This window comes from Haliaeetus albicilla, chromosome 26 (assembly GCF_947461875.1).
Source record: "Haliaeetus albicilla chromosome 26, bHalAlb1.1, whole genome shotgun sequence".
Classification (NCBI taxonomy): domain Eukaryota; kingdom Metazoa; phylum Chordata; class Aves; order Accipitriformes; family Accipitridae; genus Haliaeetus; species Haliaeetus albicilla.
The window spans coordinates 21,397,815-21,423,050 of NC_091508.1; the positions used below are offsets into that span (position 1 = coordinate 21,397,815).

Genomic DNA, 25,236 nt, shown 5'->3' on the forward strand with positions numbered 1-25,236 from the left:
GTCCTGCCAAAGTAGCCCCTACTGGCTGCTTGCTTGGACAAAGAGTGTGTTCAAAATAGTCACCGTGACAGACTATAGTGTTTATTCTCCAAATAGCTAAAAGATGACAAATATAAACACGTGCTTTCTACCTAAAAACCGGGAGACTATGCATGGAAGCAAAAGCTACAAACACTCGAGTCATGTATCACCTGTATTAGCTGTCCCACTCTGCCTTGTTCAATGGTTAGTGGGCTCACAGTGCTCGCCCTGCCTGGCACAACTGGTAAGGATCCCAAGGATAGCTATGGCAGTGGCAGTGGATGCTGGTAGTTGAATATGCAGCATGTTTTCCAATGTTTTAAGTAAGTTTTGGTCACGCTTTAAGACAAAATGCCAGAAGAAAGCAAGCAATAAGATGACATTCACAAAGGATGTTCTCTGCAGCATTGTATCTTCCGCTATAATTAACCTTACTTTTCCGCAAAACAGAGTACTATTCAGTACTACCTTCTATTCATTTGACTCTTTTCTTGGCTTGAAAATTGTTCCCTCTTCTCTCCTCTCATTAAACCTTAGTTGCCTGTATTGCTCTTGCTACTTGTTGAGTACAGCTCTATTGCCTCAGAGCCCACAACGATAGTTCCTTATATTTGGTTGATCTGAGGATCAATATTAAAAGTACACCCTGAGTAAACCAAAAAGCATGCAAAGTCAAACCGGAGAAAAAGCTCTGGTCATGCCCTTCCACTTTGGTCTCCTCATGTTGTCTTATTAAGAACACTTTGTTTAAATCTTTATTGCATTGCCCTAGGCTATCTGGCTAAAATCGTTCTTTTCATGATCAAGGAGAGCCTCCCCACAATGTCTTAGTATTACAGAAACCACTGTCAAAACAATTCCATAATAAACAACTCTCTCAAACAATGCCTTATAACCACTTGCCAAGATGAGCTACAACACTACAGAATCTCACACAGATAGATAATTGCTGCTAAATTTTTGAGAACAATCAGCTGAGGTGCTATACATTCAAAGACATTTCAAGATATGTTACTGATATTTTTTTGTAGCCTAACAACTGCAGATACACAACTGTATTTGGAAAAGCTAGAAACTACCTCACTATAGGGTGAGAGATAATGAGTTAAAATTAAAGGTTGCTGCTGGCTTGCTAGCCCATCCCCCTTTAGCTAATCTGTCATGTAATGAAGAGAAGCACCTAGCATAGGACAGCTAGCTGCCGGCTCACTTACAGTGAGCTGATTAAGAATGTTCAACCAACAGCAGACTGCAGACCTTTCCAACAAAAATAAATAGACTGTATGCAAATGTGTTTGTCACTTTGACAGCATGTCTCAATTAAAGCATCTCGCTGCTGTTGGTAGGCTCTCTCACTGCAGTGGTATGGACGAGGCTTACTGCATTACTGATACACAGGGCTTGACCCTAATCCGCATGCATGCATTTTAAAAAAGTCTGCCTTTGCCATATACACTAGCATAATACTAGCAGACATAGAAAGCAAGTGACAATGAGAAAAAAGCCTCTTTCATCCTCTTCAGTTTATAAGAACTGTGAATGCACAAACAGCCCTTATTTCAGAGTTCTTGTGGCTTTTTAATTGTTCCCACCTACTGTATTCTTGACAGAGTTAAAAGTGACACTAAAATCTCTCCCTTTAATCACTAGTTAGAAGCCATCTCCCATTTGAACAGTAAATGTTGCTGCTTTTTTCCTCCCCAAAGCCTTAATTTATATTTCATAAACCTGAACATCTTTTCCTTTTGAATGAAAGTATGATTTAATTTTCATTTTGGCATTGGGCTATCAGGAAAAAAAGACCTGTGAAAGGACAAAGGCTATAAGTGAGATAGACCTACAACTGCTAAGTTAGATCATTTTTTGGAAACCGACATTTGTAATGTAATGGCAGTAATAAGCATTTAGCAAGCGAGCCTTTCACCGCAGCCAGTAGTTCAGTAAAGCTGATGTGTGTTTCTTTTGACACAGAGAAAGCGTTCATTAAAAAATTTGAAAGTGACCATTAAAAAACCCTCATGAATTTCAATTTCCACTCGATTATATATTTCCTTAATTTAGCAAAATGTTTGAACCATCCATCCTCCATAAAAATCTAAAGGAAAAAAACCTGAAAGTAGATTATAATATTATCTGGATTTCTGACTGCTTTAAATGAAATGTAACATTTTTCTGCTAGAGCTAGATGGCTACATTTCTCCAGTAGCCCCAATTCCTCTCAAATATATTGGCACAGAAAGTAAGTGAAAAATAAATCACTACTGCAAATACTTAATTGGAAGAGAATCTGTTTTTTAAAAAAGTCTCCAAGAACCTACATTTAGCACAGTGGTGAAAGTTCTGAAAGAAATCTAATTCTAAAATGATACAGACAACATTGCTCTGAGCAACGATTAAATCTCGTGTAGCCCTATCTAATACCTAAACAGTCAATGCAGCTATACTGACTAGTTTCTATTAATAGATACTTATCTAAAAATCTGGTTTGCTTCACATTTTATAGTTCTCAATATTTTACAATTGTTTTAAAATTACACTATGTTTCCTTAGAAGAAATCGGATACTCACTTCTGTTTTCTGATCATAATAATGTAAAAAACAGATACAGGGAAAGAAGAGAGAACTGTGAACACAAATAACGTTATTTTTTGAGTCAGGCTACACTTAATAGGGGAACACTGGCAAACTGGTAATAAATACTGTATGTTTTTCCATTAAAATCAGAGCAACTACATTTTCTAAATAACTAGCTCTTAAAAAAACCACACAACCAAACTTACTCTTTTGCAGACATATCAAAAGAAACATTATAAGAGTAACTAATGTGTATAGCTCAGTTGTCAATACTGAAATACAGAGTACACTAATAAGCTACTAATTGATTTTTCCATCTCAGTTCATCGCATTTAATTTTCAGAGAATGTTAAAATGCTTTAATAGTTGGATGTTCCATATTGACACTAATGATCTGGCTAGATAACAGAGGACATTTTAAATTATACATCCTCAGTCCTGAGGGTTATAGCACTTTGCATGCTAAAAGAACAGCAAAATAGTTTATAAAATAGTTTATAAAATTGCTATAGTAATTATGCTCCCTCCCATTCACTTAGAATTTATTTTCCTCAAAAGCATTCTATGAACAAAAGGAATCAGTAAACCCCAGAAAAAAACAGGTTTTAGAATACCATTTAAACAGATACAACAGAAACAGATCTATAACATAATTCAGTTGCAAAAAATAATGAAACAATTGGCATATTCGTTACTCTGACTGTTCTCTGAACTATTTTTGCTGAGTCGCACAATTTAAAGAAACCTAACACTAAAACATACCTGACCAAAGTGTACTGTGATTGGTCTTCTGTCTTCTCTTAATTTAGGGTCCTTCTTTTCAACCAATGGAGAAGGTGCTGTCCTTGGTAGAGATTCCTCCGGTGCTGCAGAACACCCATTCTCAGCAATGTCCTGTATGGTAGGAAAAGGTGAATAGCATGGCCAGGAACATTCTTGATTAAGGGTAAGGGGCACAAAGGAGACACTAGAGGATAATGTTGACTAACAATTTTGATGTTAGGGGAGAAGAAAACCAAAGTACAGAAAAGAAAACATCATTAGAATAAAACATTTTGTTGCATTTTGTCAATCAGAGCTTGTACACAACCACTCTCTCCTCCTAATATAAATGTTGCATGTAAACAGATACATTCAATGAAATGTCTGACTTAAACATGCAAAAGCCAGGAAATATATAGGGAGAAGAAAAACATAGCTCAAAATTTCTATTCTAGGAACAAATTCAACAGAAATCTAGGAAGAGGGCTATTCTGCTTTTTGTAAACCTAAATGAAAACAGTAATTCTATTTATGTACTTAACAGGATTATCTGTAGCAGAACAATTACTTGTGGAAGTGGCAAGGAGACATGAAACTCACAGCTTAGTTAGCTCTGCATTTTATCTTTGAGTCTGTGTATACTGAATATGCCCTCAGGAGATTGTATAAAACAAACTGCTGCCTAGCAGGATGCTTTTTTGTTTTGCTTTGCTTTTGCTTTTGCCATTAGTCCTCATCTTCAGAAGTGATGTGACCCACCAACCTAGGTTAGAAGACTTGGCAAGTGTATGTATGGTATATGTAACATAGGTTTTGAAAATGACAAAGGCATGCAGACATAAGGAATCAGACAAGGAGAAAAGAGTTTAAAAGTCAGTTGAGAAATAGTCTGTAACGCAGTGGGCCCCAAACCTTACATCTCTTTGCAACAATGTCAAGGAAATAATGCTTGGTAAATATAGAGAGAAACCTGCTCACACTGTAGCTCCGCAAGACTGACCTAAGGTTGGCTGCTGACATAGACATTGCTTTGATTCGCTGACCTTTGACATGCCCCCTCAAGTTTCTGTCTTGCTAAGGTACAATAATGAGACATGTAAGCTGATGGCCAATTAGAAATGGTTCTTTTGGACACAGACTGACCTAATGTGTTTAGGTCAAATGAAACAAAAAGCTGGATGGACTTTCTAAGGGGCTTTGTCTGCTCCACAGAGAAGCTGAGAGACCTTTTTAGATCCAGCTGGTAGAGCAGTGGTTCACCATATGGGCATAAGGATCGTGGGGAAATTAACAACTTGTTAAGGTCAAACTAGAGAGAAAAACTTTTTCCTCCCCACGCCCTCCAGCTGCACAATGCTACCTTGTCTTTAAAAAAAAAAAAACAACAAAGTACACTGAATTAGTAACAAAGAGCCCCCAAACAAGCCCCTTCTGTCAAACTCATACTTCGGCTCCAAAACAGCAACAACCTATCAAGGGATCTGGTCAGCTTTGGAATCACATAACCTATGGCAGCAACATATACTGTTCTGAAGTGTAATGACATTAAATACAGACTTTACTTACATATTTCTATACAAGTATATGTGTATGTGTGTATATATACACACACTAAATGTGCACCAAGCTTCAGACCTGTTACGTATATGCCATCATGGTGCCCAGCACATTGAAAGCCACCTGACCTGCACTGAACAGCGGACGTTCCCAGCATTTCAGAGCTTTCAGGGTTCCACCTGGAGCTGAGGCTCCAACCAAGGCAAGAGACAGCTGGGAATCAACAGAAAGCAAAGCACCTTCCAATCCAGGCCAAAATTTCCAGAAAAATGTAAAATGGACACAAAAGTTTGGACGTCAGGGGAATGGGAGGAGATAACAGATACAGACAGATCAAGCCATTAAGCAAAACCCCCTAAGATGTATAACGATCGCTGCAAATCCTTGCAGCTTTTATTGCTATAGATTTGCTGTACTTCTCTGATGATATAATTGCATACAAACGATAACATGTTCCTAAACTGTATTTCCACTGTGTTTGGCGTACAGACTTCCAAAGAAATTGCAGCAGGTTTCAGGCAATTTTTTTTTTTTAAATTTACTTAATAAAATACGAGAATTAAACTATTTGATACCTCTCGATTTTTTCAAAATCCCCAAAAGGCAGACAAATCAACAACACAGCTTCGGTCATCAAAACAAAATTTGCTTCACAAAAGTCTGTTTTCTACCTCTCATGAAAACACATTTGAGCAAAATAAACAGAGAAACCTGTTTTTAAATGCCCCAAATAAGGGCTCTAAGTAGCTTTAAAATCATTAAATGTCGAAGTGTTTGGCAATTCTATAATTGGAAAGTAGACAACAATCCTTCAAAGCAGTCTGTGACACACCTTCAGACCACTAACAGACTTTGAATACAGTTATTCAGAAGTCAGTGGGGAGTACAAGACAGACGGAGAGGTAGAACCACAAATAGGAAAACAGGACTCTCCAGTTCTGAATTTCAGCTTCAGAAAGGTATCAGGGCTCACAAAACGTCTACTGATAAAAGCAGTTCTTCAGCTCGAGAACTACAAATGACCAAAGAACTGCAGTGGATCATAGTGCAGGCAGGCCTTAAAAAAGCAGTGCCCATTTCTGGTACTAAAAGAAAAGCCAGTTAGACCTGTGCATCCCAACTGAGGGAGAGGATTTACCAGCCAGAATGCTGTCTCATACTTCCACGCTGCTTCCGAGACCAGTGCTAGCACTTCCACCTGAAGCTGTGCCGTGTAAGTGTACCAGATTGGTTGGTGCTCATGAGCAGTTCTTCGTACTGCAGTGCACCATACCAGGTAGGTATGTCCTAAGTCTGACTTTTCAGTTCTGACACATTCCCAAAAAAGGGATTTGGTACAAGCCAGTGAGACTCTCCTGAAGTAGCTTAAGTCATATATATATATTACTCAGGATAACAACAAAAAACATGAGACCTATTCCTCAACCAAAAAGTAGAAAAAAATTCTCCAGAAATGCAAAAACCTAGCAATGTTTCAGTGACTTTTTAACGAAGAGAAAGTGTAATTTAAGGATATTATTAAAACAGAACTACCTTTTGCCTGAGGAAAAAAAGATACTTCATAGATTACTGGAAAAAGAGAATGACAATGATCTATCACACTCCGTAATTATCTCCATATATAAACAGTGCTTCCCCTAACAACTGTCTTGTTCAGGTGAAATCTTTACTACCTATTTATTTTAAAGGAGGATCTTCAGAGAATGAGTAAGATATATATTTACAGATATGCAAAGTTTACCCTGTAAACTGAATAAGGTTTTCTTCTGTTTAAATATGCATTAGTAATTTTTCTAGGGACCTTTTGTAATGGACTACAAATACTGCCTATTAGAAGAGCAAAAAACAGATCCCAGAATGTCTAGAAGGATTCTTCAGGTTATTTTATAAACTTCTAAATGAGTTGTTTCTAGCTGTACTGATAATAAAGCACTGACAACAGCCCACTGATAACAGACATTAACTAGAGCCACACGAGGCTCCAGTAAGTAAAATAATGTTGAATACATTAACGCCAAGTGCCCAACCATTTATATAAATTGTCTTATCCAGAAGCTTTCAGTAAGTTACATTCTCCTTACTGAAAGTTGAGGACGGTACCATTCATATTCCTCCTTTTTCCTAATTCTATGTAGTTAAGCTTCAAACGAGCCAATAACAGAGTGACTTGACCACCATCATCCATTTGTGAAATGGAAAAAGCAGCCTTTACAAAAAAAAAAAAAAAAAAAAAAAAAAAAAAAAAAAAAAAAAAAAAGGAAAGAAAAAGAAAAACGAAAGGAAAGAAAAAGAAAAAAGTACTATATCAGATATAAAATAAAGCTACCATGCTGTATCTATTAACAATTATTTGCTATCACTCATAAGAATCCTCTGAAAACTATTTCTGTTGCTTTGAAATACTGTACCACAAATGAACAAGGGATGGAAATAGAGCCCCATTCAATCTTTACTATCATATTAAAGAAGGACCTTACACACACCACAGTGACCTCTCAACAGGTCAATCCTGCATTTCTCATTTGCAATTCAAACCCAAGACTGGAGCAGACCAAGGGCAAAATGGGCTCTTGATTATATTTAAGAGGTCACCATTGCTATGCAGAGTTGTAGGAAGCAGACCTCTAGCTTTATTGCATTTTTAAATTCTATCTTGTACAGAAGCTGCTCATATTTGGCAGTGAAAACTGGAAAAGGGATGTTTATATTTGACTTTTCCTTATCAGTGGCCTGCATATTTTTTGTATTAATAATGGAAAATAATGTGTTAAAAAGCAGTGGATAGTAAGTTCAGTTTAAAAATAACCTTAGGTTATCCTTAGAAGATGAAAGACTAGCATCCCAAATCTGGCAAAAATTAAGTATTTAGTGGTGCTAGAATTTCAAACAGTTAACACTTGCACATACTAGTAAGTAAACAAATGAAAAATACAACATTCTCACATGAAAATTGGTGAGGATGCAGTAACAGACTTGTCAACAGAGCAGGACAGACATTCAGATTAAAAATAATATGAGGGTGGCCAAAACAATTTTTCCTATTTTTATCACTTTAAACAGAGCAATACCTCATTTTAGAGTTACCTTCCCGTATTGCATTCAAAATGGAGAAGAAGATGGGACAGAAAAGAACGGAGTTAATGAAGAAAGGAGAGGTAGAGCAGTATGTGTCAACTACTCACAGAAATCTTTTAAGCTCTTGTGAAAGCATATGTTGAACAATCATGTTTAACCATCTTACAGAAATGCCACATACTAAGGAAGGTGAAACAAAATTGGGCCATTTATTTCTAGATGTTATGTGTGGTTTTTAAAAAGTGCTTGCTGCTTGAAGGACTAGGAAGACAACAACAATAATAATACAAAGCAATGAATGAATGAGATGTTTCTCAGCGTTTTATACAAATGTCACAGAATAGCATACAATTATACTAGCATTTAAAATACAGGAAAACAATCCGGTCATTTTACACAGCTCCAACTGCTTTAGACATGCACATGAGAAGGCCAAACATTTTATTGTTCATGAAGGTTATGTCCAGAAGTGAAACACATGGAATTACATAAAAAATTCCATGAACAAGAAAACTGCTTTGCATTTCTAATATTTTCGTATTATACCTAAAGTGGTCACATACAAAGTAGTAAGTGTGATAAAATAAAACAGCATTAAAAGCATCTGAAGCAACTTTACCTTCCTCAAAAACCTCTAGCAATCTGCTAGAATATTTAGAGAGCAAACAGCATTTGGACTGTACACACAGTTAGTTTCATCAGTTCATAACCTGGCTGCACAATAATCCCTTTGTATTAACATTTTGTTGACATGTTCAGGTAGATTTCTGTTTGTGCCATAGGGATACATTTGCAGCGCTATCTTAAGATGATGGTCTAGAAATTTAGAGAAGAAATTTACTGAGAAAGCACAGATTAAAAACCCCCTAAAACTATTGTGCAACAAATTGAATAAAAATTTCTGAATAAGAACTTCAGTTCTACTAGCAAGTTAGCTCTCTTGTTTTCCCAAAAGATTCTAATAGCTCTGCTTCATAGAATAAATAGAATATCTGAAATAAACCTAAGGCAGAGTTAACTACTCATTCATAACGTATGTATCAATATGACCATACTTCTGGCTTAAAAGGAGTGATTAGTATTGGATAACACATTCTTCAAACGCAATTCAGCATTCTTGGAATTCTACTGTTTACAAACAAAGACAGATTTGGAAAACAACAAACAGTTTGAGTATTTTTTTTCTGCAATAATTCAAATTTGAAATGAACACCAATTCTAATTTAATTCCTTTACGCCTAAATTTTGCAGTAGACACTCATGAAACATATAAATCCTTTTCCCAATGACAGACACTATACTATTTTCCCTGAGAGATTACTGTAGAAATAACAACAATTTGCCATTTGCAAAAAGTTCACTGCCATTACTGTCGGAAAGATCTCCCAGTTCACATAAAGTCCGCTTTCACAATGCCCCAGAGTACAAAGGACAGGAGAGGGACCACTCCAAATAGAACACTTAATTTTCTGGCTTTTGTGGGTTTAAGTCAGAGCCTTAATGTATTTGAAGACAGTTTTTTTTTGTCTGTGAATATTTATAACAGTGTGAAAAATACGGGACAGCTGGTAATGCATTTTGAAGTGTGCTAACAACACTGTATCAAACAGCTTCCTATTGATCACATAATGCTTTTTGTGGCTAAGTATTTCATACATGGTGCTTATACATTTTGAATAAGAACTTCAAGTACCTTTTGCTTCAAGCGGTTTTTCACTTCTTTTATTCCCATTTTTGCATGATCTTTTGCCTGCATGAAAAATTAATTTAAGTTAAAATCCCCTTCTATTTCCAGCAGTGACTAAGCTTGATTTCAGTGCATCAAGATTCACCTTCTCTAGTTACTAAAAATGGCAAGGAAAAAATTGTTACAGGATACTGAAAACATATTAAACCAAATAGAGAGCTAAAAAAACCCCAAACAAACAAAACCCACCACTACCACCACTACCACCCCTCCCCAGTCATTGCAAAAATTTTGTTTTCTCTGTTTTGACGCCACGGACATCTTTCACCTTTTTGCGTTCCACACCCTCGGTCTTCTCCTTTAAGTATTTATCTTTGCTATAAGCTAACAATCAACAGTAATAGTAAGCCTGCAAACTTTCTCCTTGCAGTACTCTGGATGCCAGTTCCATTTAGTAAGCTAATTCATCCTACTCATATCTCTCAGGCTGGAGGAAGGCAGGAGAAAATAAAAGTTTGAATAGTTATCTCAATGCTTTTTGTAGCATTATTTCCTAAAATTCAGCTTATAAGAAATCCTCACTTGTTTCTGTGTTGTTTTATCTTGCACAGTGAAACTGGCAGCCATACATGATAACACAGTAACACACTAGCTGTTTGTTAACAGAACTGAAAACATTTTCATTTAAAGAATAACTCAGTAAGTTGGGCTCTAAATAAGCAGGTATAAGAAATCCCCAGGGAAAATTAATTGACATTTAGAAAAGATCGAAACAATTTGGAAAATGAGAGGATTCCCTTATTCTGATGAAGCTGCAAGCAGAGAAACCTGAGGTAACAATGATTTCCAACAGAGTAATGATGAGATGGTAGAGCTGCTTAGTAGAGCATATAGGCACTATTTCCCAGAAATAGTTCTATGTAATAAATAGAATTTATCATCTATACTTTCAAAAGAAATCACAAGTTCCCCTCCTCCTTTGCATTTCAATTATGTTTAAATTTCAAAATGACTTTTCAATTTAAATTTGAAATTTAGATGAATGCATATTTTAAGTAATTTTGTGAGTCCAATAAAAATGAATTTAAGACTTGGGTTTCATTTGAAAGGTTAAAACAGAATCATAATTAGACTCTTATCTCAGTAGTAAGCCAGTACTCGATACTTACAAACTTATAGACAGTCTTCATGGCAGGGTTAGCCTTGGTCTTTACTGTATTTAAAATGGCTCCACTTCCTTTCTGTAATTATAGTAACAATAGAATAAATTTCATCAAAGCTCTTTAAATCAAACAGCAATCTAAAATCCACCATTCTTAACTTAAAATAACAAAGCATTAACTATGCTTATTAGCAGAGCTGAATATTAAAATAGTAAATTTAAAGAAAAAGAACACAAGTAAAAACATATTAAATGTTTCTCTGGTTCTCCAGAGGAACCCCAATACAGTTTTCAAATGAAAAATGTCAGTGTCTCCTAATATGATGACCCCCTTGTCTTATAGGTCATCTCACAAAACAGTGTTCTGCGATTGTTCCACTCACGCTTAAGGGTGTCCTGTACATTGCATTAAAATCCTAAACAAGTTTAAGACAAAAGCATTCTACCAAATACTCAATGCCTGGGGCAGAAAATTCAGTTTCAGAAAAGCCCATACATTCAATCTGAAGAAGAAAGATCTTCTTTTATTTTCCTTTTCATGATCCCACAATACTATTTATCAAAAGCATGCTGCCTTTTTAAGATCTAAGTAGTCAATAAAGGGATAAATTGAGGGAAAATGAAATCTAACTACAGTCATAAACATTAATTCTAGAATAGCTGAATTGCATGCAGTGAACATAATAAAAGTTGTAAGACAGTAATATGTCAGGCAGAAAAATCTGTTAGTCTGGTCAGTGTTTAACACATCTTCCATATGCTATTGACTATTGCTGTGCAGTACCTTATTTGATAAATCCAGGAGATGGGGAAAATCCAAGGAATAAAATCTTAGATAATTTTATAATTTCTTATTTCAGTGCAAAACTATACTTCCAGAGATAAATGCAATCAGATGCAGTTTTAAGATTTACTATTCTGTTACTACATGACAATTTATCTTCAATCAAGGGATTATTTTTATATTAATTTCTCAGCCATTCCCCTTTCTTATAATTTCAAAATTACTTGTCAACCTACATATTTATATATATTTATGCATATATATTTACCTATCTAACTATATGATGGGATTTTTTGCATGACTTATAAAATGTGTTTAATTCAAAATTATCAAGATAATATTGAGCCCAGCATTTTGTTTAAGGAACATAATTCCATTCATAACCAGGATAATAGGCAAATGGAATGCTACAAAACTCAATTCTGTCAGAAAATAATTCAGTCTTTCATACTGACTCATACCCATAAACCAGAAATATTTCACTTTTCAATACATCAACATTTTATGCATCAAAAGAGACTTTTAAAATCAGCTGTCAATTATCAGCTATAACAACATATTATTCTCTAAAAGTATTCAAATTTTTAATTTATACAACTAGAGCACTAAACCAAAGAGATACAAAAAACACCCCAAACAGTGCTGTCCCCATTCAGCACTCACACCATTTAGCTTTTAATAGAGCTTTTTGGTGTGGCAACTTCTCCTTTTCTTTACTTTTCTATTAAAGGGAAAGGAAAACCACATTATTTTCTAAATTGACAATAACTTATTTCCAGCTGTGTCCAAGACATTAAAAGTGGGATTCAAAAACTTGATAATTCCTTTGGTGATTTTTTTTTTTTTTTTAAGTTTTTTTTTCTTCTGTTCTTTACTTCATCTGAAGAACGCATTAGTTTCTCACAACTAAGCTCAGGCTGGTCACAGCTAAACACTGCAGGAAACAGATTAGTCATGTTCATGAGGACAGATGTTAACAGCCACACAGAACTGTACAATGGTCCAGTAAGAATCAGAATGTCTGTTGGAAGAAGATTGTGTTCTTACCCTTACTGTAGAGAGCCACTGGTGGTACAATTTGTCACTACCTAGAGAGAATCACAAAACCAAACAAACAAACTGTAACTCTCTACTGAATAGAAAACAAGCTAGAAATCTGAAGTGTTAGCACTCGTGGTTCTAGGAGCATGAAGAGTACAGAAACAGAACAGGACAACCATCCTTTTCTTTCAATGGAAACACAAGAACAAAAAAAAATTGACGGGATATCTACAATTTTTCTTTTACTTGCTAAGAGGCATTTCTATTTTATAAGGGTTTTCTTTAAGACATTTGAAAACACTGAGTTTTGGGGTTTTTTTTTTAAGATCGCTAAAAGAAATTTGTGGTAGTTCTGGGTAAAGCCAAGGCTTTTCAGCATCCTCCGTTGGAAGAACTCTTTTAGTTGCACTTTAGCCAAGTGGTAAAGCTGAGGTTTTGTAAGACTGAACAGACTTTATTTAAACTATCATACATTACTCAAACAAAGTTCTTGACAGAGGAAAGAACAAAAATTTAAGACACTTTAACCCACAGGGATCATTGCAGCCTCAGTTATTTAGGTGAGTAACCATAAAGACCCATTACATCATGATGGCCCACAAACAGTAAGTCAGGAACAATGTCTGAAATTACTTTAAAACACTGTATTTCTTACCTGCATATTCTCCCATATTTATCTCTTCTTCAAAAACATCACTGAAGCCCTCGCCGGAGTTAAGAAGATCCAGACGGCCATCAATGAACTACATCAGAGAGTGTAAACAAATCAACCATCCCATCCTTTATCTTTTCAGAAAGACTTTATTCTGCATTTGCTAGAAAAATCCCAATAGTCTTATCAGAAAGGGACTCTAAATAGAATGAAAATACAACCAAAACTGGCAAAATGTTTATTTACCAATGCAGAAAGGTTTGCTGCTTCACTAAAAAAACAGCATTCATGTGTTTGTCTACACATACATGTTTTCAGCTTCCCTGAAGCAGTAATATCATGTTGAACAGTAATATGCTTCCCGTACAAAGTTTACAGCAGATATATTGGGTCTAGGTATGCTCAGATCAAAACTGAGCACAGAGACCTTTAAGGGAAAAAAACCATACACCTCTTAAAATGTAGAAAGCCTTATCACCTGAATCTGAGAAATGCCAGCTAGCAGGAATTAAGGTGCTGCCAACTACATGAATTTTCCTCATTATGTGGCTGACAGATCAAGGAATATAGGAACAGCCCTCAAAAAAACTAGTTACATTGTTAAAGAATCTGCTTCTACGTTAGAGCAATTAAGCCAGTACCTGCTTAAAGAGCTGGAGCTGAATGGCATTCTGAAGAAACTGCCTCATGACAGCAGAACGATGGGACACAAATGTTTCTTCACAAAAAGTGATGGGTTCACCCTGTAGAGTTCAGAGCATTAAACACTGAAAAAGCATTGTCTGAATCCATTTGAATCCACTGCCTCCATTTTATCTACTTCCCTTCCAAAATAAATAGATAAAGTAGGCCTTACATAACATTGAGTGAACTGTAGTTTGTTTCCAGGTTTCAATCATGTGATTGAGAAACAGGTTGGAAACTGGCAAATTGCGTACCATCAAAATAAAACACATTTGCTTTATGCACATTTTGCAAATGCTGGTGAAGGAACGTTCATCATCCAAAAAGGTAATTTTACTTAATGTCCCCAAAATATGACACACAGTCATCTGAATTCTGTATATTCTGCTTATCTGCCTCAGTAGACCCAGCCAGTTAACCTGCACCAACAAGTCAGGATGTTTACTCTGTTCTCTCCACAGTTCAGACAGATTAGACTTTCATATATTGAATGAGTGAAATTTCTTTTTTTCACAACCTTGTTGGCAAAAGACAGAAATTGTTTTGCGGCTCTACTTTTATCTTATTTTAATGAGTTATGTTAATGCTGAAGTCTGCTGTACATCTGCCATAAGGGCACAAATTTCCTCCACGCTTAAATCTACAAATACTCAATGCAGCAAGCAAATATATTTATTGAATTAAAAACAAGACAGTAAGAAAGAATGATAAAATTACAATGATGTGTAATTAATATGGAGGCTTTTTCATAATTGTATTAAATTATATTTGGACTCTTCATCTGCTGAGTGTTCAAAATCAACATTAGACAGCAAAAAACCTTTAAAATGGTTTTCATTCCATTTCTGAAGGCTTTTTATATCAGCAATCTTTTCTACCATTGGCTGTGTAAAGTCAGGATAACAGGGCCACTAAAATGACTGTGCTCAAAAAAATCCCATGCCACAGCATTGCTTGAGCATATTGGTTTTTCTCCACCAATTTGCTGGAAGCCACCATGTGGCCCCAGGACTTCTAACACCTAAGGCACACTAAAAGGATACTAAATCCACAAAACTATGTTGGCAAACTGTCACATTTCTTAAAATCTGTAGGTATTCACCTTTTTCCCTGAGTTCACAATCGATCAAACTTACTTATTGATACACTTCCTACTGAGGTCTGGTACTACCCCAGAGCTTATCAACCTGATGGCAGATAATCACCGATGATTGCCTGTCCTTTGACGTAACTAACCTCGCCATTGTAACTAAATGGCACAAACAGTTATATCAGTTTTTAACATAATTTATGAGGAAAGTGAAGGAAATATTTGGCTTCAAATACTCAGACCACAGTAATAAAATTCCTCCTGGCCCCCAATGAATTGGACAACCAGAATCACCAAGATGATATACTATGTACCTCACCTCTAACCCAGCAGTCAACAAACGCCACAGGTCACAGGTTGTCCTTAACATGAGCAAAAGGATCAATTGCAAGTGACTGTCTAAGCACAGGATGGTTCTCTTTCAAAGAGGGAAGAAGTCACGCTTTTAGGATAGTTTCTGTCACCCTTTCCTTGGGCCAATGAATTTCCATGGTTTTGGAAAAGCAAGCAGTTTTCTTATGTGACAACTACAGTTTCAGGATAATTAATTTTAAAGATAAAAAACTGTCTTTGATTTACTCTAGCAGGAATTTACAGGGAAAAACAAAATCACTACAGTCTTTCTGGGCAAGAAGCATGAGTGTGAAAAAACACATTGTTTTTTTTTTTTCCCCTGTCACTTTGCTCTCATCAGGATAAAGAATCATAAGACACTTCATTTCAAAGTAAACAAAGGAAAAATGTTTGGAAAAACAGGTCTGGCTGGTATGTGCCTGGTATACAAGGCACTGGTGATAGTCTCCATGACACACTGACTACTGCCACGACAAAGGTCCTGTCTCAAAAATCAAGGTATGTACTGTCTGAAAGGTTTTAATGACTAACAGCTGATCACACACTCATGTTAGTAGACAGCAGAAAGGGACAGAACTTCTGCATGACATGGAAGTGTCAAAACAAGACTTGGAGCAAGAGGTAATTTGGCAAATGGAAAAAGCCATTAGTTGATTTTGAGATGGGACTGACAATCTGGATGAATATAAGCTCCCTATGCAAGAACTAAATATATTTTATTCAGCTATTACCATCCCACTTGAGATTTGTTTCAACTCTCTCAGGTACCAGGAAGGACAAGTCAGGATACTACAGAGCACTACAACTAGTAAGACAAAATCTTAGGAGATTGCAAATGCATCTGTTACTACAGAAACAGTAGTGACAGACACTGTCCAAGCATGGCCCACGCAACAGTACAACAAACAACAGGATGTAACGGCTACTTGACCAGTATGAAAAAGGCCTTCCCATCAAATTCGGCTACCAGAACGTAACAAGGGATGCCTGAAGAATATTTGTCTGACATAGATACAATCTGGAGGTGAAAAGAGCTGGGAGGAATACATGAAGAAAAGTATAGATTAGCCCATGATCAGAGAAGAGGTTCACCAGAGGAAGGTTTAGCTTTCATTTAATCCTCACCTACAAAACACTTTAAAGGAAACAAGCAGCCCTTCCTATAATCTACAAGAACCTAAAATTTCTCTCATGGTCAAAGAAGAGTATGAACATTGAGGAAAGAACAAGAACTACACCCTGCCAAACAGAAGCTTCCTCTACTCCATTGTACATCCAGCACAATGACACCAGCTTCTCCTCTTACAATCGAGCTATATACCATCCCTATAAACATACATATTGCAGCTGCTGGAGCCCAGTATTATTATAGTCTTAACACACTTCCTTCCCCAAAGTACTAATGATTGAGTTTGTTCATTAGGTTGATTAGACCTTTTGACTTCTTAAGAGACAATTCAGGCTCAACTGCTGCTAGATGATAAGAAAAACTTTAAACATCAAGGTCAAGCATGAGCTTTTCAGCTTAGAATGCATTAGTACCTTCCATCCTCCACGACCTCCAGAAGGGTGAACACACTGTTGCTAACCCCCATCCACAGCTTCATTACAAAAGGACAAGCTGGACAATAAGACCATTTTCTTGACAGATTTAGTTAACTGTAAATTATAAAGCTATTCAGCTCTGCTTTTACTGACAGATGACATTATACATGAGGGAACATGCTAAGAACTGCAGATATTTTGTGAAATGAGCGGTCTTGCTCACACGTAAAACAATTTAATAACTTGCCCTGATAAACCCATCAACTCCTAAACTTGCTGTTTCCAACAATTTGAATTTAGGCCTTGACTCGTCAACACCTTAAAAAGCCATTATTCCTCTCTCCAATTATAAATGCATAACAGAGGCTAAGATATGGCATTGCAAATGCTCTAAACGCGTGCACAGTGCAACTCTACGAGGAATCTGATTTGATCTGTAATATTAGATAATTTACACGTATTTCAAGATTGGATCACAAAATTATTTTTTTAATACAAAAATTTACATATTTAATCTGCAATCTTAACACAAGAGAGAATTAACTTTAAAATATAAGATTAAGATTTAAGACTCCCAGATGCACTGAAAAAATAGGTGCATTTTCTTTATGCCTTTGCAAATCTCCCTTTATATGAATATTTTATATTCATATGGCATAATGAAGTTCATCAGGGCAGTGCTGCTATCTCATGACCATGAAAAGTTTCAGCCCACATCTGATCTGTTGCCAGCCCTATTTTTAAATTGGAATTCTGTTACATTCTAAAATAACGTTTGAAACTACTTAAGGCAGCAAGTGAAAAGCAAAAGGAGTCTAGGACTTACTTCAGACTGTTCTAGAGTTTCATGAAACCTGCTGTTATATTTTAAGAAGCCATCATGCAAATTGAAAGATAAAACCTGATTTTGGTTAGCTAAGCTGTAAAAAATTTCACTATGATCCCCCATCTTTCAGTGAAATCACTTTTCCTCAGAAAGAACAACTTTCAGAAGAGGGTACAGGACGTCGTGCAGACAGTTATTGTGAGAGAAGTATCATATCTGAATTGTCCAACTTACCATACTCGCAGACAGGCCAGCTAACTGGTTATGGCAGTAACTTTCACAGTGAATATAAAGGACTAAAAATACGTGGAACAGAAGACAGCACAGATTAGAGAAAGACTTGGAGGACGGGACAGAGACAAACATAAATGATACTTCTGGAAAGACACACAGGTGATAACATAAGTCAGGGAAGCCTAACTATTCCCACTCCTGCAAGAGACGAGACACCAAACTGTGCATCTGGGTAATGCAGCTTTAAAGCCAGCATTTGACTGCTGGAGAAAACAGAAAGATAATAAAGACAGGGTTCAAATTAGGTCAACAGTGAGTCTCTCTTGCACAAGCAAAGATTTCACAAAACTTGATTCTAAGGGTAAAAAAAAACCAAAAACCACACACACAAAAAAACCTCAACCCAAACCTGAAGACTTTATGTTTAGACAACCCTAAAAGTTATGCCATGGAAGATATATGTAATCTCTTCTGCATTATCATGGTCAGCATGTGGTGCAGGGTAATGAATTTTGTGCTGCTGTATGCATGCCTTTAAACCATGTAGGTGCTCTTTCAAAGCCTCTCTAATAAATACACAAGCCATTAGAGCTGCTCTGTAAACCAGCCACGAAATGAAAAAATGTGGGTGGAATTTAAAGGTGCAGAACAAGATGACAATCTGATAGTCTACAAGCCATAAGTCTAGTGTCAGTATACTATGCAGCAAAATCCCATATACACAGCAAGAACAATGACATGCAAGGGATTCATATATCACTGTTTTATTACTACCTAGATGTTGCAAATAACCACATCCTTTACTAAAATTGGTTATGTTGCAAATGACAAAGTAAAGCCTGTAGGGATATTCTAGGAATCATCATCCTTAATTCCATCCAGAATTATAATGAAACTAAGATTGGAGAATGATCTTACTGATCTGGATATATATGTCAATGTCAGATACAACAACAACCAAAGGCAAGCAACTGCTCTGCAGACCTTTCAAGAATTGTGATTACAACGTCAAGGAAAGATTAGCTCATCACAGCTGAAGAAGAATCATCAGTCAGCCAGCAGGATTCCATAAAGAAAATCTGAAATTGGTGACAGACACCTGATAGGACATTGGCTCATTCAGCTTGCAATTGCAACGACAAATAACCTCCCCATAACTAGTACATACGTTCAGCACAAGAAAGCTCTTTGCATCTGCCTCAGTCATAATGGAATCAAGAAAGCATAGATCAAATACTCTGCATTAAGCAAATGATACGATAGCTTTATTAGCATTTCAAGATGCTGCTCAGGAACAAAGAAATCATGTGCTTAGAGATTTGACCACACTTCTTCTGAAGAACACTAAATTAAGACTCTGTTCAAAAAGAGACTACCAGTTCTGATAAATTAGTATTGCTAAGTGTAATCTTGAAAAGCATTTTAAAAACATGTATTTACAAACGGAGACCATACTACCCAAATACTTACTGTCTCATGTAAATGCCCACTTCCAATTACCAGTCCAATTTCAGACTGTTTTTTCGTGTTCCTCACTAGGGTATATAACCTCTGGTAGAGAAACATCAAGAGTGAATATCCCCACCACTTTTTTTTTTTTTTAATAGATTTACAGTATCTCTACTTTTTATAGATACTTTTTATAAGATTTACAGTATCAAACAAAATGGGTCACTTCTCTAAATCCTCAATGCTTGCAATTGCTGGTGAATTGGAATTTCTGACAGCTGTCATTCTTCTGCATGTGATCTGATAACTCCTGTAATAAGTTGTAATAATATCACTGAAGGAGAAAGAAAAGGGAGAAAGGTGATTGCAAGTCAGTTGAATCACCAACACTAATTGTAACACTGAATCACATCACCATTCCCTTCAAAATGTCATGTGTCAAAACTTAGCTTATACCTGTGCTGTGGATCATGGGTATGTGCACATATAGCAAGCTGTACTCAGCTACATAGGCATTATCCTTACAAGAGCCTGGGAGCTTCTTTTACAAAACATTCCTTGACAGACAAATCATGTGAGGTAAGACAGACATGTTCTGCAGTGCACAAAATAACTTAAGCAACATGCTTCCCTGAACTCCTAACTTGGACATAACTAAATAGTCATAGAAGTGTTTTTTCTGGTTGTACTACGAAGTTGTACACCTTGCACTAACAAAAGAAAACAGTAAAAGCTTGCAAAAATGTAGAGTTGTTTGTGGTTATTGGCTTTAACCCAGTTTTCTCATGTAGATATTGGAAGTTAATAAATTTCAAAATTTTACCTTGTAAAGCATTCTCAAAATTCTTATGTAATTCCCTTTATCAAACTAGATACCACCTGGAGCTCTGAGTTAGACTGCAGGAAAAAAGCAGAGTCATATCAACAAATACATTCTTGACCAAAACCCAAATAAAAGTAAAGCGTCCTCAGAAAGGACATATATCTGTTTCCTGCAGCCACTGAAGGTATTATTATTTACCAGCAGGCTGCCAACAAGGATGAAGCAATTTAAACACACAACTCAACTTTAAATGTGAAATTATAATATGCAGCTATTCAGACTTCATCAAAATCTTTTTGAACATTGTAATTAGAACTCTGTGGCCTGTGCTTCTTTTAGAACCCTAGTAGTATATGTATTATTATAATGCAGTGAATTATTAAACTGTAATCAATTCTACAACATCCAAAATGCCTTCAGGTCAAAAAACTTCAGGTATATTAAAAATACCATAAACTTTTGTAGAAAAAAATATAGAATAAGATTTATTTGCACTAAAACATTGTAAGAAAACCAGCTCAGATACTGATAGATTCAGTGAAAGTTCAACAACACTCCTTCACACATTATTTCAGATGGTAATACCCAACACCATTACAGGATCTGACAAACTTTGCACAAAAACATCAAATAAAATAATGAAAAACGTGTAACTGGAAAAAATTTACATCATGTAGCAATATTTTTGCTTCTCATTTCAAACCCTTTTAGTTTATTAGGATACCTGGCATTTTCATGTTATACCAAGTAAAATGACACATACTCGTATTCACAAATAATGAAACTACTTTACTGTAATAGAGCACGCCATCTTTCAAAGTGTTTATATGGCTAATTCAAGCCATTGCCTGCCCTGATTTCTGAATCACCTACATCAGCCAGCCGTTTTCTATCCCTAAGCAACCGATACAGCCTCGTGTCTCTAGAACTCAAGCAACAAACCTGGAAGATAAAGTGCAAAGAAGCCAGCAAGAAAGCATTTAGGGCTGGGGGGGGAGAGAAAAAAAGAAGAAAGAAAAAAAAAATCCCACCATTTCGCAGATCAAGAATAGAGGCATGAAAATAATAAGTAACTTGTACACGGTCACAAAAGTCTCTGGCAGAGCCAGGGAAAAGAACCGAAATTTCTTTAATCCCTGTTCAGTACCTTAAATACGAGGCTATTCTTCCTCTTCCTACTTGATATTGTGTCAATGCACGAGTGTAGGTGTTGAAAGACTAACAAAAGAAAAGTAATAGTATGGTATTATGAGCTGAGAAACCTAATCTTTATCAGATACAGCAAATCTCTATGATGCTGCCTGCACTAGGAACTCTCTCTTTGTCCTGAATATGCTTTAAATTACTGGTATAATGTGTACTGTATATTGTTCCACTCTTATATTTATTCCACAAAAACCCCTGTGGCCTGCATGCGATTTTATCATTAGCTGGCAAGGTAATTTCAGGGCCTAGTTCTGCAATCATTCCATGAGCAATACTCCCATTGAAGCTAGTATGTTCTGCATGCAAAGCAGCTACCAATTCAGGTTCCCTATAATAAAAAGGCCTTTTTCTGTTTTAACTATTGTGGAACATTAGTGACAATACAAAAAAGGAAAAAAAATTACAGTGCAGTTCTTTATATGAGTTATTTTATACTATGACAAAATATAAAAGTGTGCTTGGAGAAGCAGTCTACACAAAGTATTTCCTATGAGATAGATGATAAGCTTTTTTTTGTTTCATTTATTAAAACTCAATAGAATGCAAAATATTTTGTTAAAAGAGAAGAAAAATCTCTGCAAAAATGATAAATGGTTGGCCAAGATTTAGAAATTGCCAATATGCCTAAAGGTCACAAATGTTAATATTTTGCTTTTTGATTTCTTAGATACATGTAAAAAGCCCAAACTCATCCAAATCTGATCCAAATCAATCAAGCTTCCAGGATTCACCCAAGTAAATACGTTGAAAATATGTTTTTGTGCAAGATGTGTATGACTCCTTTGTATCATGATCCCCAAACCCACATTGAATAAAATGGCTATTTTCAAGATCGAAATATTTTAATATACTATTTAAATGCTAATATAGATGCAGAAGGGAATAAACTGTTTTTTAACTTCACTAAAGCAACATGAGAGAAGCTTTAGTCATAAAGGTAGGTCATAAAATCCCACTCTCTTCGCTAGGTAACAAAACCCCAGTCTCTATAAATAAAATGGATATGATGGAATTAAACTTTAGATTTTCACTGAGTTAGAGACATCTAGTCTCTGGTAGATATACTAACGCACAAGATAAAAGATAACAAGATATGCAATGCCACCTCCTTCATATAATAACTGGCAAAGTAAATGCTGTTACTATAACAGAACTCACTGAGGTTTGATCTGTCACCATGTTACACCACTCGATAATTTGGTGTGGAAGCCTCAACTATTGCCATGAAAAAACACAGCTAGAAAATAAGTCATTTTAGAGAAGGAATTTATCATGTCCCCTGAGAGAGGTAATCAAAGGCACCGGATTAGGAACACTGGAAAAAGGTTTCATTCCTTTCTGTTCAAGTCATGTCATGGTCTCTGGGGAAACCTAAGTGGTCAATGATTAATACATAAATGCATACACACATATGCTTGCTGTGGTTATCTATCACATATGTGAGATTATAAATCAGTAACTTATGTCACTAGACTCTTAAAGATGCAACAGCATCCATTCCTGGGAACAACCGGAACTTGCCACAAAGACACTCGCCTCTATACTGCTCATTACAGAGCATTAGTATATTACATGTCTGCCCAAACAACTTCTGGGAAAGAACTAAGAAATCAAGTCCACAGCTGCTCAAGATGCTTCTCATCATAGGTGGAAAAAAGCAAAGTAAAGCATTTCCCTTTTAAAATAAATGAGAACTCTCTCCTTTTACCATTTATTCACTCTTTGTTTGTCAGAAAGAGGCTCAGATTTTACCACATCGGAAGGCAAGACACAGAAAAAGCCACACTAATGTAATCACAAAAACTGTGCTACTTTTAACAGAGCTCCTCGATCACTGACACCGAAGGAAGCTCCTTCCCTCATCTCACAATAGGTTGAGGATCCTGCCATATTAGAAAGTATCATTTTTTGTAAAGTTAGGTTTGATTTTATTTCCCCAGGCTTTCCTCTACAACATCTCACTTCTTGTAGATTTTATTCAAACCCTTTAAAAAAAAAAAAAGAAAAAAGAAATCCTGCCTCTCAGAGACTGAGAGTGCTGTGTCTTGCAAGCATTTATTGCAAGACATGTAATTTGTCTCCATCCCCCAATTCCTTCCTAGTATATTCATAATGACAAAGTTGCATGCAGTGTGAGGACAAAAATAAAGTGGATTTTTCCTTTCACCACTTCCCCCACAGGTTTTGCTCAATCCACAATGAAGCAACTGAAGGGAATTTGTTCTGCATTCCTGCAAACCTACAGCTCACACGCACTGAAGTCGAGCTTTGCAGCAAGTGTAATTATTTAGTGTTTGGCCGCATGACTCCTCCCAACTCCCATTATATCAGCTACACATTTTTGACATAGAAACCATGCAAAATTTCTGAACTCTTTTGGGGGGGGGGGGGGGGAAATGCCATCTAATTAGACCACATGTGCAGAGAAGCATCTGGCTCAGAGCGCAGCAGTTTACACAGTTCCTTGAGTTGTCGTGGAGACAAGCACATGACCCGCTCAGAGCTGAAACTCTGGGGCACGGATCCAGATGCACTTCTAACATATTCTGACAGAGAGCAGATGGGCAGATATTTGCAGGGCCAAAAATTCCAACTCTGCTCTCCTCCAGACCCACATGCCCTCAATGATAATTTTTATCTTGTAAAAGTGCTTCTCATCTGCCCTGGAACCTCAGGCTTCCTCACCCAGGAAACAGGTGAGATTTCAATCAGAAGAGTTCACAGACTTCAATCCCATTTATGTAATAGTTATAAGGAGCACTAAACATTACCCAAATATTTGAAAAATCACTCATTTTGATGCTTTACTTTGGCATGCAATTCAAATTGCATTCATGGAAAAGTGCACATGAACTTCTGTGATTCACATGGTGCATTATTACATCTTGGCTGATGAGGCTTGCTGCTGTTTTAATTATTAATAAAGTAAACCAAACTTTGTTCTACCTATTCATAAGAATTGCTAATAATGATGCCTATTATTGCAGTTACCTCACAGCGTTGAGACCCTATTTTCAGTTTCTTAATATTCTTTCAACTGTATGAATACATGTTTTCTGTTCCAAATTACTTTTTAACTTTAATGCTATAGTTCACTTTAGCTCAGCATTCTGCTAAGAACATCTTCAAGGGAAACAAAGTTGACTAAAACTTAACAATCTCACAAGTTTGGTTGAAAAGCCCCATCACTCTACACAGGCACTGAACATACCTTGCAGGAGGCATATGATCTTCTATTCATTTTAGAAGATAAATTTCCAGTAAAAAAAATTCCTTGGCTCAAACTCCCTCAGAAAGAACCACAACTTGTGACTACAGTTGCCTACAGACTCTGAGCATCCTATAGCCCAAGATCTTCTCTGTGATTGCTTCACCTGCTGCAATGACAGCCCAGAAGCTGAGAAAGCCAGGTGAATGACCATGAAAGAACAGTAAAAGAAAACACTCACCGCCTGCTCGCTTCATCTTCAAGCAAGCTGCTTACTCCGCAGGACTGGATTACATTCTTTCCAGTGCCACAGAGTATCTAGATCACAGATGCTAGGTATTTCATAGTAGGCATTTCCCAGTGAAAATTCAAGAAAGCTGGCTACTGTGGAAAAAGTTACTAAATAACTGACAAAGTATTTGCACTGAGAAATTGGCATTTTCAACTTTCCCTATTAAAAACTAGAATAAACACTGACTTGAGCTGCCTTTTGAGCTAATTT

The 25,236-nt window shown here is 36.3% G+C and overlaps 1 protein-coding gene across 9 annotated transcripts in view; it reads right to left on the minus strand.

Annotated features, from left to right (window-relative positions):
* Positions 1-25,236, minus strand: part of DENND1A (DENN domain containing 1A) — a 220,657-nt gene that overhangs the window by 40,959 nt on the left and 154,462 nt on the right. For all 9 annotated transcript variants that reach the window (XM_069771314.1, XM_069771311.1, XM_069771313.1 and 6 more), the window contains 6 exons: positions 13,957-14,058; positions 13,319-13,406; positions 12,670-12,710; positions 10,846-10,917; positions 9,683-9,739; positions 3,358-3,489 (listed from right to left, as the gene is read on the minus strand). In XM_069771314.1, the coding sequence (XP_069627415.1) occupies positions 3,358-3,489; positions 9,683-9,739; positions 10,846-10,917; positions 12,670-12,710; positions 13,319-13,406; positions 13,957-14,058 (492 nt within the window). The remainder of the gene's footprint in view (positions 1-3,357; positions 3,490-9,682; positions 9,740-10,845; positions 10,918-12,669; positions 12,711-13,318; positions 13,407-13,956; positions 14,059-25,236) is intronic.